At 37.3% G+C, this 13,442-nt stretch overlaps 1 protein-coding gene across 1 annotated transcript in view; it reads right to left on the minus strand.

The window, feature by feature from the left end:
- The window catches only part of Slc35f1 (solute carrier family 35 member F1), a 462,243-nt gene that overhangs the window by 119,048 nt on the left and 329,753 nt on the right, over positions 1-13,442 (minus strand). The window contains exon 3 of the mRNA XM_008835782.2: positions 5,073-5,200. Within this exon, the coding sequence (XP_008834004.1) occupies positions 5,073-5,200 (128 nt within the window). The remainder of the gene's footprint in view (positions 1-5,072; positions 5,201-13,442) is intronic.

Genomic DNA, 13,442 nt, shown 5'->3' on the forward strand with positions numbered 1-13,442 from the left:
TAATTATTTGATGAAAGGCTGCCTTTCTTTTTGAACGGATGCTCTGTAAGAATACCGCTTGTAACTTTTTTTGAACAGAGCAAACAGACTTATTAGGGAAAAATGAGAAAGAATTCCAGAGAATGGAAAGGGTTCCAAGGGAGGAATATCCACAGGTTGTATTTTTGCCAGGTGTGTGAATCACCTATAGCAATCTCTTGAGCCAGTAATTATGCAGTAATTGTTTTTAAAGTGACCACATAAATGCAATAGGAATAGCTGTTCTCCAAACACAGTTCTTAGTTTCTGTCCCAAGCTTCTGCCAAACTGTTGGTTTTGTACACAAGGACATCTCCATGTTTTACCCTTACCATCCTTTATCCACTCTCACAGACCCCTATGAGTAGTTTCTCAACTTTTCCAATACCCATCTTCCCTGAATCCTTTGAACATTGTAGCACTTGGTGTCTGTTCTTTGGCTGTATGCAGCCTTACTATCATTAAACCATGCCTCTTCTCTCCTTTAGCAGCTCATAAGCACGCCTGGAGAAAAGGTTGATTCATGTCTCTTTACATCATCTGCAATTGCTAGTACATTTCACAGAGGAAAGCTATTTTCCTTATTGATTACTAGTAAAACACATATTGTGCACTCAACTGATATTTACAGAAACAAGTGACAATCATAGGTCTTTGTTAGTTTCACCAGTTTGCAATGAGTTAATAGAATTAAATTAGTAAGCAGCAGTGTACAGGGTTACTAGAACAAATACCTTCTATCTTGACCATTTATTATTATTTAATAGGTTTATTTGTTGTGGGTGACAAACTGGCTCTAGAACTGTTAGATTCAACTTCTTTGTTTACTTTCTCTTCTTTCTTGTTCAGGAAATTATAATAAAAGCCAACTGAAATTTCACTGAAATTTTTGTCTGTCTTAATAGAGAAATTAAACAAACTGTTTCCTAAAATGTTGCCTTAAACAGTGTGTCAACAAGCTGATTTGAGAAAGGTAGCTGAGTGGATTAGTGATGGTATATGACATGAGTTGAGCTATATATACATCTAAGGCACTGGGAACCAATATTAGGAATCTATTGTTACTGTTTCCCACAAAGAAACAGTTGAAAATTTTTTTGGAAAAAAAGTCTGTAGAACTTAAAAGAGACCAACAATTGATTGTGACTTTCAAAAGATCAACAGAAAAAGAAAAGAAAAACAATCAAATACATCCCTCCTTATTTTTCCTTGGGTCCATTTAGAAGTTTTGATTCAGGCTCATGGTCCTGGTTCTGAAAAGAAACCAGCATTTTTCCTGTGTGTCCACTCCCACATGGGTTCTCCAGGAGCCTTTCATTTAAGTGACGGACTTCTGGGAATTTCTGTGTCCCCCAAATCCTAGAATTTGACACAATTTAATTAACCTCTTTAAAAACATTTATTATCCAGTATGTGTTGGGGTTTCTACTAAGAGCTAGAGAATCAAAGGTGAAAAGAAATTGTGTTTGCAGTAAAAGAACTTGAGTTTGGTGGATTAAATATATATATATAAAGTCATTATTAGACAGGAGACTAGAAAGGGAGCAGAAAACAAAGCACCATTGGGAGCATAGAAGACAGAGAAATCAGTGCTCCTAGTGGGGTTTGTGGAGGAGGGGAGGTGGGGGCTAAAGCAGGTATAAGAACACTGCAGTTAGTCCTCCTGCATCCATCTGTCTCACTCTCAATGTGTGATAGAAATGTGATTGTGTGCAGTTGATCCCACCCTGACTTGGATTCAGTGCTGTCCCACTAAAACTACTGGTAGTACTTGTATTAAGAAGCATGCATCTACAGTAAGCCACTGTAAACCAATGAGCAACATCTCATTGCTTATTGGTTCAGGGAATCCATGTCTAAATCAATTAGGCCTCAGCATTCCTCTGGCCATTTGTGTGGTCCATTCAGAATAAATTTCTAGGCTTGGGTTCTCTGGTTGTGGGCAAGTGTTTTTTGTCTCTCACTGGTAATGAATGGAGAAACATGTGACTTGGCAGCAATTTACTTTCTGACTGTGAGCTGGGTCTGCATTACCATAAGCCAGATAAAACAACGAAGGGGTAAGGTAGAAAAACCCAAACCCCTGATACCATTATTAATACATTTGACTAACTATCCTGAAGACTGCCCATTCTCTAAATGCTCTAGTTACAAGACTCAGTACATTTCGTTACCATTAAAGACAGTTTTTGTTGAGCTTTCTATTATATATGATTTGAAAGCATCTTGAATGTAGAAAGGACTTTAAAATGAGTAAAATTTCAATAGTTAGGAGATAAGGAGAGAAAGCATATTCCAAATAATAGAAAAGCCTGACCAAAGGTATTAAAATTTTTTTAAATGCTCTGTGTGTGTGTGTGTGTGTGTGTGTGTGTGTGTGTGTGTGTGTGTGTATGCATGCAGATGTGCTTGAAACTCAAGGATTTCATGGAGCATCTGCAGTGGGAGACAGCCTACTCTTATACCTTCTTTCTAATCAAAGAAGAATAAGACAAAGAAAGTAAGTGGAGTGAGGAAGAAAAGGACTGTTGTCTTTCTAGTGGCTACTTGTACTGATGTTGATATATTTGCCAGGGACACTGCCAATGATTTTTGTTTCCATGAGTAAAAAATATTTATTTATCATTGAAAGCTGACAAAAACTTTTAAAAACCAAGCCGGATATAAAAGGTTTCATGGAGCCTACTTCATTTATACACACTATGCGTATTCTTAGTGTAATTAGGGCATAATTAAACGGTTTTTCCATTTTAAAGTTTTATTGTATGGAGATGTGAATATAAGGATACCATAACTATCACTATTAACTGAAAGATAAGTGATTAATTATTCTCCCCTTAGAATCTGCAACCATCTTGTCTAATTTCTTAGATTTCAGTGATATTTTGAAAAAAAAACAAAGCAAATGTTAATGTCTTACAACCATATTTATATTGATGTATGTATTTCTAAGTGCCACTTTCTGATGTTTTACCAAGAAAATTTATTAATTTATTCTAACAGGTAACAGTTCTTGTTTTGAAGATGTTTAAAACTTTACTAAGAATATCCAGAGAACAGAGGATGCAAACATGTCAAAATATTTTTGGCCAAAAGAAATATTATATATTGTGCATGAAGCATCTTGGAAAGCTTTTCTTTGGAGAAAATGATGAGAAGGAAAGGGTAGAAATAAGAAAGCCAGATGCATAGGACCTGATGGCTCGATTAAAGAATGTTCTAGGAAGAAGAAAGTTGTCATAGGGATAATTTTTAAAGAACAGTGCTAAAAGGCAAGGTGGATTGCTTCTGGACCCTCACCATGCATCTATATGGGCATTTGCTTGTGGCATTCAACATCAGTCCACCAGCTACATAATTTTAAGGACCAAGTGAGAGGGCTTTCTTGTGTCTCCTTTACTTGTTCACTTTTTGTTTCAGTGTATATCTTCACTGGAATTCATTCCACAAACATTCTCACAAAACAATTGTGTATGGAAATGGACGGGGGAGGGGGGATAGCTCAGCCAGTAAAGTGTCTGCCTTGTAAGCACAAGGTCCAGAGTTTGATCCCCAGAGTTCATGTAAAAAATTAATTTGAGTGGGGTGGTATGATCTTATAACCCCACTGTTGGGAAGACAGAGACAGGTAGATCCCTTTGACTTGCTGGTCATTCAGTATGACCTACTAGGCCAGTTCAGGCCAGCGAGAGAACTTTTTGTAAAATAAAGGTGGATAGTACCTGCATACACATAAATATGCACACGTGTATATGTGCACATATGAAAAAAAATACAAACTTCATGTGGATATGGTCCTGGAAAAAAATGACACCATTAACTACTTTTATTTCAAGCCACATATATGGTTTGAATATTACTGCCCTTCAAGGGTACTTAGAGACTGGGAGCCTTTAAAGGTGGTCAGACCACTAGCATTCCAACTTCACTGGTGGGCTCAGAGCCATTACCCAAGGGTGGATTTGGCCCACCTCTTATTCCCTCTTGTTCTTCTACCTTCTCTAAAGGATGATGCAGCAAGAAGGTTCTTGGCAGATATTCCCTCGAGAGTGAATTCCAAGTCTCTAGAACTGCAATCTAATTAATTTTAATTCATTATAAATTATCCAGACTCAAGTATTCTATTATAGCAGCAAAAATATCCCAAGAAATTATCTTCAAAATTCATACAGAAATCATAGAAGTGACTAAATAGGAAGGTAAAATGCTGTTTAGATCACTTCTCATACAATTTATTATACACACACACACACACACACACACACACTCTTTGTTTACCCATTTCTGACATAGATCCTAAACAAATTTAAAGAATCACAGAAATTTTTTGAACTATCAAGCCTAAGATAATTCTCATTGTTCAATAATTTTTTGTTTTCTTGGAGTTTGGAAGAGTTTGAAATTCATATTTCTATACTAAAAAATGAGAAGGAAACAAAATATAATCAAACTAATTTGGGTCATAAGGAAAACAAGATTTGATAACTATGAAAACACATTCTGGATTAGTGTTTAGTGTTTATATATGTGAGGGGACAGGGAGAAAAAGAGACATAAACACAGAGGCTGTCTTCATGCATAACATTCTAAAATTTTATCCTTATCTCTTTAGGAGAAAAAAACACATCCCATCAGATTGCATATTCAGTGCATTGGAAAAAACTGAAAGAAAAGAATATTAAGCAGCTTGCTTACTTAATCAAAGTCTATTAACATTCTAAAAAGTTGCGTTGTGATAAAATTAGATTCATTTTTATACTTATTAATATTTTTTTTTGCTGATACAAGATTAGTTGACAGCATTCAAATCCATGAATTATTTTTTTGCATTGTCAGTATTATTTTGGTATACCCAGAAGATGAAAAGGCTGTCCAATTATACTTGAATTAGGAAAAATTAATGACATATAAATGAAGCTCAAATTAATTTTTTATGAAGAGAAACTTCTCCTTGTTGAAAAATTCATAATGTAGCATCCAGCTTATCATGAAATTAAACCCAAAGTGAACCATATCTGGAAACAGGAAGTTGAGGGAGGAAGAACCATTATTACCTGGACACTGGTCAGAGTCGTGTACTGGTAAGCCTTGACTACCAGGTAATTAGCTTCCAAGTCTATTAGTCCCAGAATCATATACCTCCACCATCTTCGTCGCAAAATTGCTAGGAGGTTTTCTTCTCCTGTGTTACAAAGTTCAAAAGAAATGGATTAGGCTCTTGATATATAGAAAATGACATATTTGCAATTCTAAAATATTAAAGCATTATATATAAATATATACATTTTTACTATAAGCTTACTCAATATTTAAACAAATGAGTTGATCTATCACAGACTCAGTGGTTCAACTTAGGAACTTGTCTTCATGGTAGATTTTAGCTTTAAATTTTCTACTTCAGAGTAAGACTGAGCAGGTTATAAGCTTACCATGGAAATGTTTTCTCCCGAATATGTGAAAGAATAATTGTATCTTGTGAAAAATGAAAGGAAAACTGTACCAGAAATGTTGTATAGTGCAAAAGTCTCAAATCATCCTAAATTACAGGACTGAGCTAAGACAAATACAGACGAAAGAATTGGGTATAGTAAGACTCCAAGATGCCATCCTGAGGACCCTTTCCTTGAATCTCATGTGTACTCTAGAGATGTGTGCATGATGGGGAGAGAGGAGCTTGGAGTCACTCTCAGGTGGAAAAGACTGCATAATTCTTACCCTGGTCTCATTACTGCCACAACTGGGAATTTCACCACCTTGTCTCTTATTTTGTAGCACCTGTGCAAACTTGAATAGCTTCATCCTTAGTTTCACATATATATTTTGAGCTGAAATAAATCTTATTTCTCAAAGTGGGTCAGTCATAATTACAAACAGCTCTTTGTGGCCAGCCCATGAAGTCTTCACAGATAATGTAGAATATATAGACTCTTTGAGTGAATGGTGATGGTGTGTACTACTTATTGATTCATAATACATTATTCAAAAATATAGATGATTAAAACAAGAAGTGTTTATTTTGTCACACTTTCAGGGGTCAGGAATCTGGGTGCAGCTTAACAGAATGTTTCTGGCCCAATACTTCCCAGGAAGTTGCAACCAAAGTGCTAGCCTAGGCTGTGGTCTCATCTGAAGGATTGGTCAGGGAGTGGTTTTCTTCTGAGCAAGGTCACTCTTATGGCTGTTGGAAGTCCTAGGCCCCTCACTACAGGGGGCTTTTCACAGTGCTGTTTCAAAACCACAGCAGTGAGTTTACCTCAGAAGGCTGTAGGAAATAAGGTTTAGCATTAGGCTCCAGAGTGTCACATACCCGTCTCAATTTTTTTTTTATACAATATTAAGGCTAGCATCTCCTAAGGAGACGAGATTTTATAAGGATGTGATGCCAGGCCCAGTAATCAATGAAGTCTCCCTTAGTGGCTGCCTGCTAGTGATATACCCAGTTTCTACTGTAGATGTGCTTTCACTGATGCTCAGTGCCCAGTAGAACCCCACATTTTCCCTTGTCTCTTTCTGAGTCACTCTTGAAAATTTGAAGACCTCATTTTGTACAAAGTGGCTTTTATAAACTCATAGAGACTTTAGAGCACTAAGCTTTCTAGTTAGTCCTGGTACTCTGGCTGTCAGAGTATGGGTTCTGCCTAGTTGCCAACAAGAAGGATGCCTTGACCTGTGATAGTCAGTCTAGTATTCTATTCCCAATGCCACAGCTCTCATGTCCTGTGCTGCTAACATGCTCAGAGTCCTCCTGCCTCGATATACCATGTAGTTCATCCTACCAGCTCAAAATTCATTCTCTCTTCCTTGGCCTACTTTTATTCCCAACTGGCCAATGTGTAATTACTTCGGTGTCATCATTTCAGGTGATTGAGATTATTCAGAAATTGGCTTTTTCGCAGAACTGAGGTTTTGGATGGCAGCATTAATGTTCTATTCATATATGTATCTATAGTGATCAGCATACTAGCATACAGTGAATGCCAGTTAAATGTTTTGAAATGAGTGAATAACGGAATTGAGAAACGTTTGAAATGCTATGCATCTGAAGGTGTCAAGAGCCAGCTCTGGAGTATGAATTGCTCTTCTCATGGTTTTACACCTCAGTCCATGGAGGGTCAGATCCTAGAGTCACTTCTTCATATCTTAAAAAAGTCCTAATGTGGGACTGGTTAAGATTGCTGGCTATTTTGCAGAAGACCCAGGTTTATTCCCAGCACCCACATGGTGGCTAACAACTGTCTACAACTCCAATTCTAGGGGATCCAACACCCTTTTCTGACCTCTGTGGGCACTGCATGACATGTGTGCACTTACACATATGCAGGCAATACATGCATACACATATAATTAAAAAATAATAAAAAATCCCAATGTCTCAGAAATTCTAATTGATGTTGAGTAAGGGGTGGTCACTAGTCTGATGACCAAATTTAGTACTTGAAAGTGATTGTTGTACAATGGCCACTCTTAGAGTGACCTAGGCTAGGAATGTCAAAAAGCTATAGCCGGAGAGTGGGAAAGAGTTATTGAAACAAAGAAGTGGCCTGAACATTTGGCTCCAAATGTACATCCTCTTGTCTTAGTCTTTCCAGGTGCTACATTCTGGGCTTGGACACTGTTCTAGTCTCCAAACGAAGCATCAGCACACACCCGTACCAGGAAGACTCCACTGATACTCTTTTTACTCCATTTTTGGTTGGGTCTCCCTGTCATGTGCTCTGTTAATACACTGTGCTCAATCCACATACAGAACTTATCTTCTTATTTTCTCTTCTATATTACTCATTAGGTTATTAACTATTTGAAGAGAGTAGCATTATCTTGGTCTTTATCTCCAGAGCCCAATTGTCCATGATAATCAATAAGTAATATATAACATATCAATAAATCATGTTCAGTAATATCGGCAATGTTAAATGACATTGATATCTAGGCACTTAAAATATATCTACTATAAACATTCTTGCTCCAGTCACTGAAATTGTTTTCTAGTTAAAATGTTGTCACTGACCAAATTAATTTGGTGAATGTTTGACACACAATACACTGGATATAGGCCATAAAATGGTCAACGGCATATTTAACCTCAGAACTGCAATTCTAAAGTCACAGGTCATTGTCTCTGCTAATCTACATGATGAATAATAGCCAAATTCTGAGCATACTAGCCACATATCAATACACATCAGTGAAAGAACCGGTTATAGTGGTGCTGCTTATTCTGCTAAACAAGGACATAGCCAAAGGTCATTTGTTACATGGGCTCAGAGGAATGACAGGTAGCTTTGCTGATCTGCTGAAAAAGTCAGCAGAAAACACATTGTATAAATGCTTTCATATTGCTTCATTTGAAGGTTCTGCAAACATATGGCACAAGTGCTTAACAGAATTATCCAGGATGGAGTGAGACAGATTTTTTTGACTGAGCAAAAAAAATGCAAGACTTAAAAGTGCTGCTTGGGGATTTATCTAACTGACTCCATTCACACTGCTTTACAACAGACCATTAAAACTCTCTAAAATAATGACAATATAATCTTGGACTCTCTGTGTTAAAGGTTTCTCTAAACCTCATGAATAGGGCCATCCATGGGAAACACCCTTTCGCTGGTGAACGTGAATGTTCTGAAATCTCTTCTACCTTTTATTTTTATTAACCAAGAGAAGTAATAAAATCTATGAGTGGCATCTTCAGAATAGCAGTTTGCCATTTAAATGAATTCATTTATTATTATTTTTATTATCGATATGATTACATATAAATGAAAATATTGGAAAAGAAAGTATTAATGTATCCTCCACTTTGATTTAATAAATACCGAAATTTTGTGACGTTTCTTTAATTTCTTTTTTGAGAGAGTATTACAGATGAAATTGAAGTTTCTCCTTCAGAATCTATTTCAGTCCTATTTGCCTCAATTCATCACCTCAATATTATTGTGTATCTTTTATGTTTTTGTTTTTTGTTACACATTTTCCACATATGTATGGATCCAAAATAACACATAACTTACTGCATTTTAGAATTTACATAGTGATTACATATTATACATATTTTTAAGAGCTCACTTTTAATTATACCAGGTTGCATAGGCCATTTTCATGCAAGTATAAATCTGTCTTAAGCATATTCCTCTCTTTCTCACTCCTCCCCCTCCCATTAGTCCTTTGTTCCCTAAGACAATTGTACCTCTCTCCTGTCTTTGAAGACATCCTACAAATGATCCAAACTTAACTTTTACTCTATCATTCACTATTCCTTTGTAAAATTTGTTTCAATTCCATTGTGTATAAAAATCACATTTTCTTTATCTGTTCTTCTGTTAATGAATACTTAGGTGGGTTCCATACCAGCTATTATGAACAGTACTGCAATAAAAAAGTGCTGCAAGTATGTCTATCATATGTTGACTTGGAGTCTTTGGGGTAAATACCAAGAAGTGGTTGAGCTGGGTCATGTGAGAGATCTTTTTTCAGGTTTAAGAAGCCTCCATATTTATTTGCATAGTAGCTGGACAAGTCTGCATTACTAACAGCAGTGTGTAAATGTTCCCTTTGATCATCATCCTTGCCAGCATTTCTTGTTATCTGTTTTCTTGATGAGCAAGGCTAGGACTATTCCACCAGCTTTCCTTGGGTCTCCAGCTTGCATAAGGAAGATTGTGGGACCTTTCTGGCTCAGGAATCACATTAGCCTTTCTTCATAATGTCTCCATATCCCCCTACCCACCTCCCCCACATATGGATACTGTTTCCCTATATAGCTTTGGTCTTCACAATCCTTAGTCAGTTCCTCAATCTACTGCAGTTCTCCATGTGTGGGAGACACTGCAGGGCAGAAGCTCAGTAAAATAAGTCCTGATGACTCAGGAGGGCTCTGGCCACATGTTCCTCTCTGTCTCTGACCCTGGTGAGTGAGGCTGGATCACGATGGAGCTGTGTAACATTTTTCTAGACTTAAGGCAGGCAGAAGCCCCTGCCCTTGCTATTTTCTTCCTGAGCTAAAACCTTTGTCTTGAGTCTCTGCTTCTTACCATCTGATATGCAACTGTGCCTTGAGAACATGCCTCCTCTTCCTGAGCCGAGACTAGATCTGACCCTGTTTTCTGCAACCTGGTCCTAGACCTGTCTAAGACAAAGGCTTCTGCAGAGGTTTACCACACATGCTGAGCGTGATAGGTAGGTATAAAAGAAGAAGGTGCACAGAAAGGTCAACTTACAGCAGCAAAAGAGATGTGCTCAATTCCTATTTGCTTCCGTCTTACTCGTCATTAAAGTTCCTACTCATCTGTCAAGACCCAGTGTAAATGTCACCTCTGTGGGAAGTTGTCCAAAATCTCTGCCATCCTTCCCGGTCTCTTTTAATACTGATTTCTTTCCAGGGTATTATATTGCCTGGCAGAGTGATTGAGACAGTTTAGTTACTTGATGCAAGATTGATATTAAGGTAGGAGAGCTCAAGAAGACCTTTAAAATCTGCTCATTCCTGTGGCTATTCTCACAGAATATGAATTTGAAAAATATCTGAAAGCAATTAAAAAGAAATCATACTCATGGAAGGTTCTACCAGATTTTGCTTTAAGTTAAATTTGAGAGAAAAATATATGCATGATATGATTCATGTTAGGAAATTTCTTAATCCCAAGTTTATTTTATCTCCAAGTTAAGATTTTTTTGCACTAATAATTACTGTAAAATATTCAAGTTTTAATTAAAAACTCAATCTAATTTCTTCCTCTGAGGCAAATATGTCAGAACAAAAACAATTTTTAAACATGAATCAAATCACTGAAACTAAGACATCTTTTTTTTTTCCTGGATTTTTAAAAGCAATTATCTCATATGAAGCTAAACTATGTGAGTTATATGTAATGCATTTGCGTTCTGAATTCTTCCAAAATATCTAAAATTCCTGTGATTATGATAGGTTTAAGAAGGAAAAGATAATTACTGACATTTAATTCTTTTTATTAAGCTTGCCAAGATATTTTCATAAAGTCAGTTAAAACAGCTTTTCGGGATGCCTTATATTTCATATACAAAGCTGTATACCACGGCTGCAACTCTGTGAACAACTATGCATGACAGGTTGCTCTACCTCTCAGTGAAGATGCTCCATGAAATCTAAACACTTCCCCAAGCAAGTCTCACCCAGAATGTTAAAACTGGGCACATAATTCAAAGCATCCATTTTGTATTCTTGAAAAGACTTCTCCAAAGGAGTAAGCCTGCTTAAGTGACTAAACACTGTCACTATCAATAACTAAAAGAACCCCAAATCTTAAAATTGTTGGGTTGTTACATGATAAACACAAACCAATATGTTTCCAGTTTTAATGGATCTATTTCTTCATAAAGGCCACAAAACTCTTAAAATTTAGTCCATTAAGACTGAGTATATATATTCATGCCCTCTCCTCTTGCCCCATTTATACCTCTTATTGAGCAACCCCCCCCTTAGGGACATTTTAATGTTGCTCCACCTTTGACAGCTACCTACATGTTCAAGCCCTTGCTGTGAAAAGTCATCCCAAGAGACTCTTCCTTTGGTTTGGACAGTGACTGTCAGGCTGAGTCTTTCCCTGAAGTCAGCCTGTTCATCTAGTTCCTTCTCTAGAAGAAAGAAAGAATGATTCCCTGTGGCATTGCATGTCATGACACCCACTCCTTCCTTTTCACAGTATGACACACATGTTCTGCTAGGCCCTAGGTAGAGGATGTTGTGTGACTTAACCTCTTTAAGCCTCTATTTGTCTCATACACACATTGGTGCTACTGAAGTCCATTTGCCTGCTAAGTGGCTCTTATTATTTTGAAAATTTTCATAGCTGGATTTTCCCTGTGGCAAAATACATAGTTGCTGTGTGGTAAGAAAAAAAATTATTTTTGTTTCCCCAAATGTCTGGCCTTTGTCTTATGCTAGCAATATGATTTAGGGCTATGATTAAGATTGACCATTACAGAAAGACCAGTAATGTGGTTTTAAGCGAGGACTCTGGGTTTTGCCTAGATTGTCTTGTAACTGGAGAAAGGAATTGATCATATTGACACTCAATCAAGTCTACATAACAGAGCCCCAGTAGAAATCCTGAACCTAAGATTTCAGGGAATATCTCTGTGTGGTAAGATTTTACCCATATTGTTATAAACAGTGTACCCTGACTCCTTAAAGGCCAAGTTGCAGAACCCGAGTCTAGCGTATCTCTTGGATTCTGCTGTTCATTTCTTCCCCAAGCTGCTTTTAATCTGTGCCTTTCTCTTATAATAACAATAACTATGAGTATAACATCCTCCAGTGATTCTGTGAGACTTTGTAGGAAACAGCCGAGCCTCAGGATGGTTTAAAGAGCTTTCCTCACTCCAATTTTCAACTAGAGAAGAGAGTCAGAGAGTAGTCTTATAAGAGACTATGGCTTCTTAGTTTTCTTAATTAACTTAAATTTAGGATGTTGACATGAGGGGGTAGTGTTGTAGTTGTGCTCTTAAACCTTTTAAAAAGCTTTTCTTCAAATGTAATTAAATATTTTCCACTCTTATTTAAAAACTTGAATGTATATGAGATTTATACAGTATAACAAGGTCCTAGAAATCATCAGACTTGGATTAAAAGTAAATCAGAGAAAGAGACAGAAAGAGAGAGACAGAGACAGAGAGAGAGACAGAGATAGAGACAGGCAGAAAGACAGACAGACAGACAGACACACACACACACACACACACACACTCCTTGTCTCCTTTCTAGGTGATTTTAAACAATGCATGTGGTTATTTGCTATCTTGAAAGTGTCAAAGTGCTGTGCTTTTCCTCCTAAATTAGTGCTATTATCATGAAGACACCACTTGTACTGGGAAATACTACTCCCTAGCTAAAATGGTTAACCGTAGGTTGGCTTGGGTGTAGGTAGGGGGCTGTAGATACTTTGATTTGAAATTATTCAGAGCAATCAAGTGAAACTATGTATTAATATAAATCTCTCCATTTTCCCGGGGTGAGCCTGCTGAGAGGAAAATGTATTTGTCCTTTTTAATGACAAGACTATTTTCCTTTTCTTCATCCCATTTTGTGAAAAGTGCCCCTATTTGCCTTCTGGAACTATCCCATAATTGGCTCTGATGTCTCATGACATTAGGCAGATGAATCTGTCAGTTTTGTGAATTTTTTTTTGAACAAAGAGCTGTGTAGCAGCTAATGGCACATGATGGAAGGGGAAGAGGCCAAAGCGGGCTCTCCTCTGGACGTCTGCCACTTGCTGAGTATATTCAAAAGACAACATGACAGAAGGTGCCAGCCAGAACTCTTGAGGGCTGACCTTGAGCTCTGACATGAGAGCATCTGTCATGGTGGACACACAGGTTAACCCCAACATGGGAAATTAACAGGATGGGGTGTCAGTGGACCAGATGCTTGGTAAAACAGCAAGGTGGCT

This window comes from Nannospalax galili, unplaced genomic scaffold, assembly GCF_000622305.1.
Source record: "Nannospalax galili isolate Female #2095 unplaced genomic scaffold, S.galili_v1.0 scaffold417, whole genome shotgun sequence".
Lineage (NCBI taxonomy): Eukaryota > Metazoa > Chordata > Mammalia > Rodentia > Spalacidae > Nannospalax > Nannospalax galili.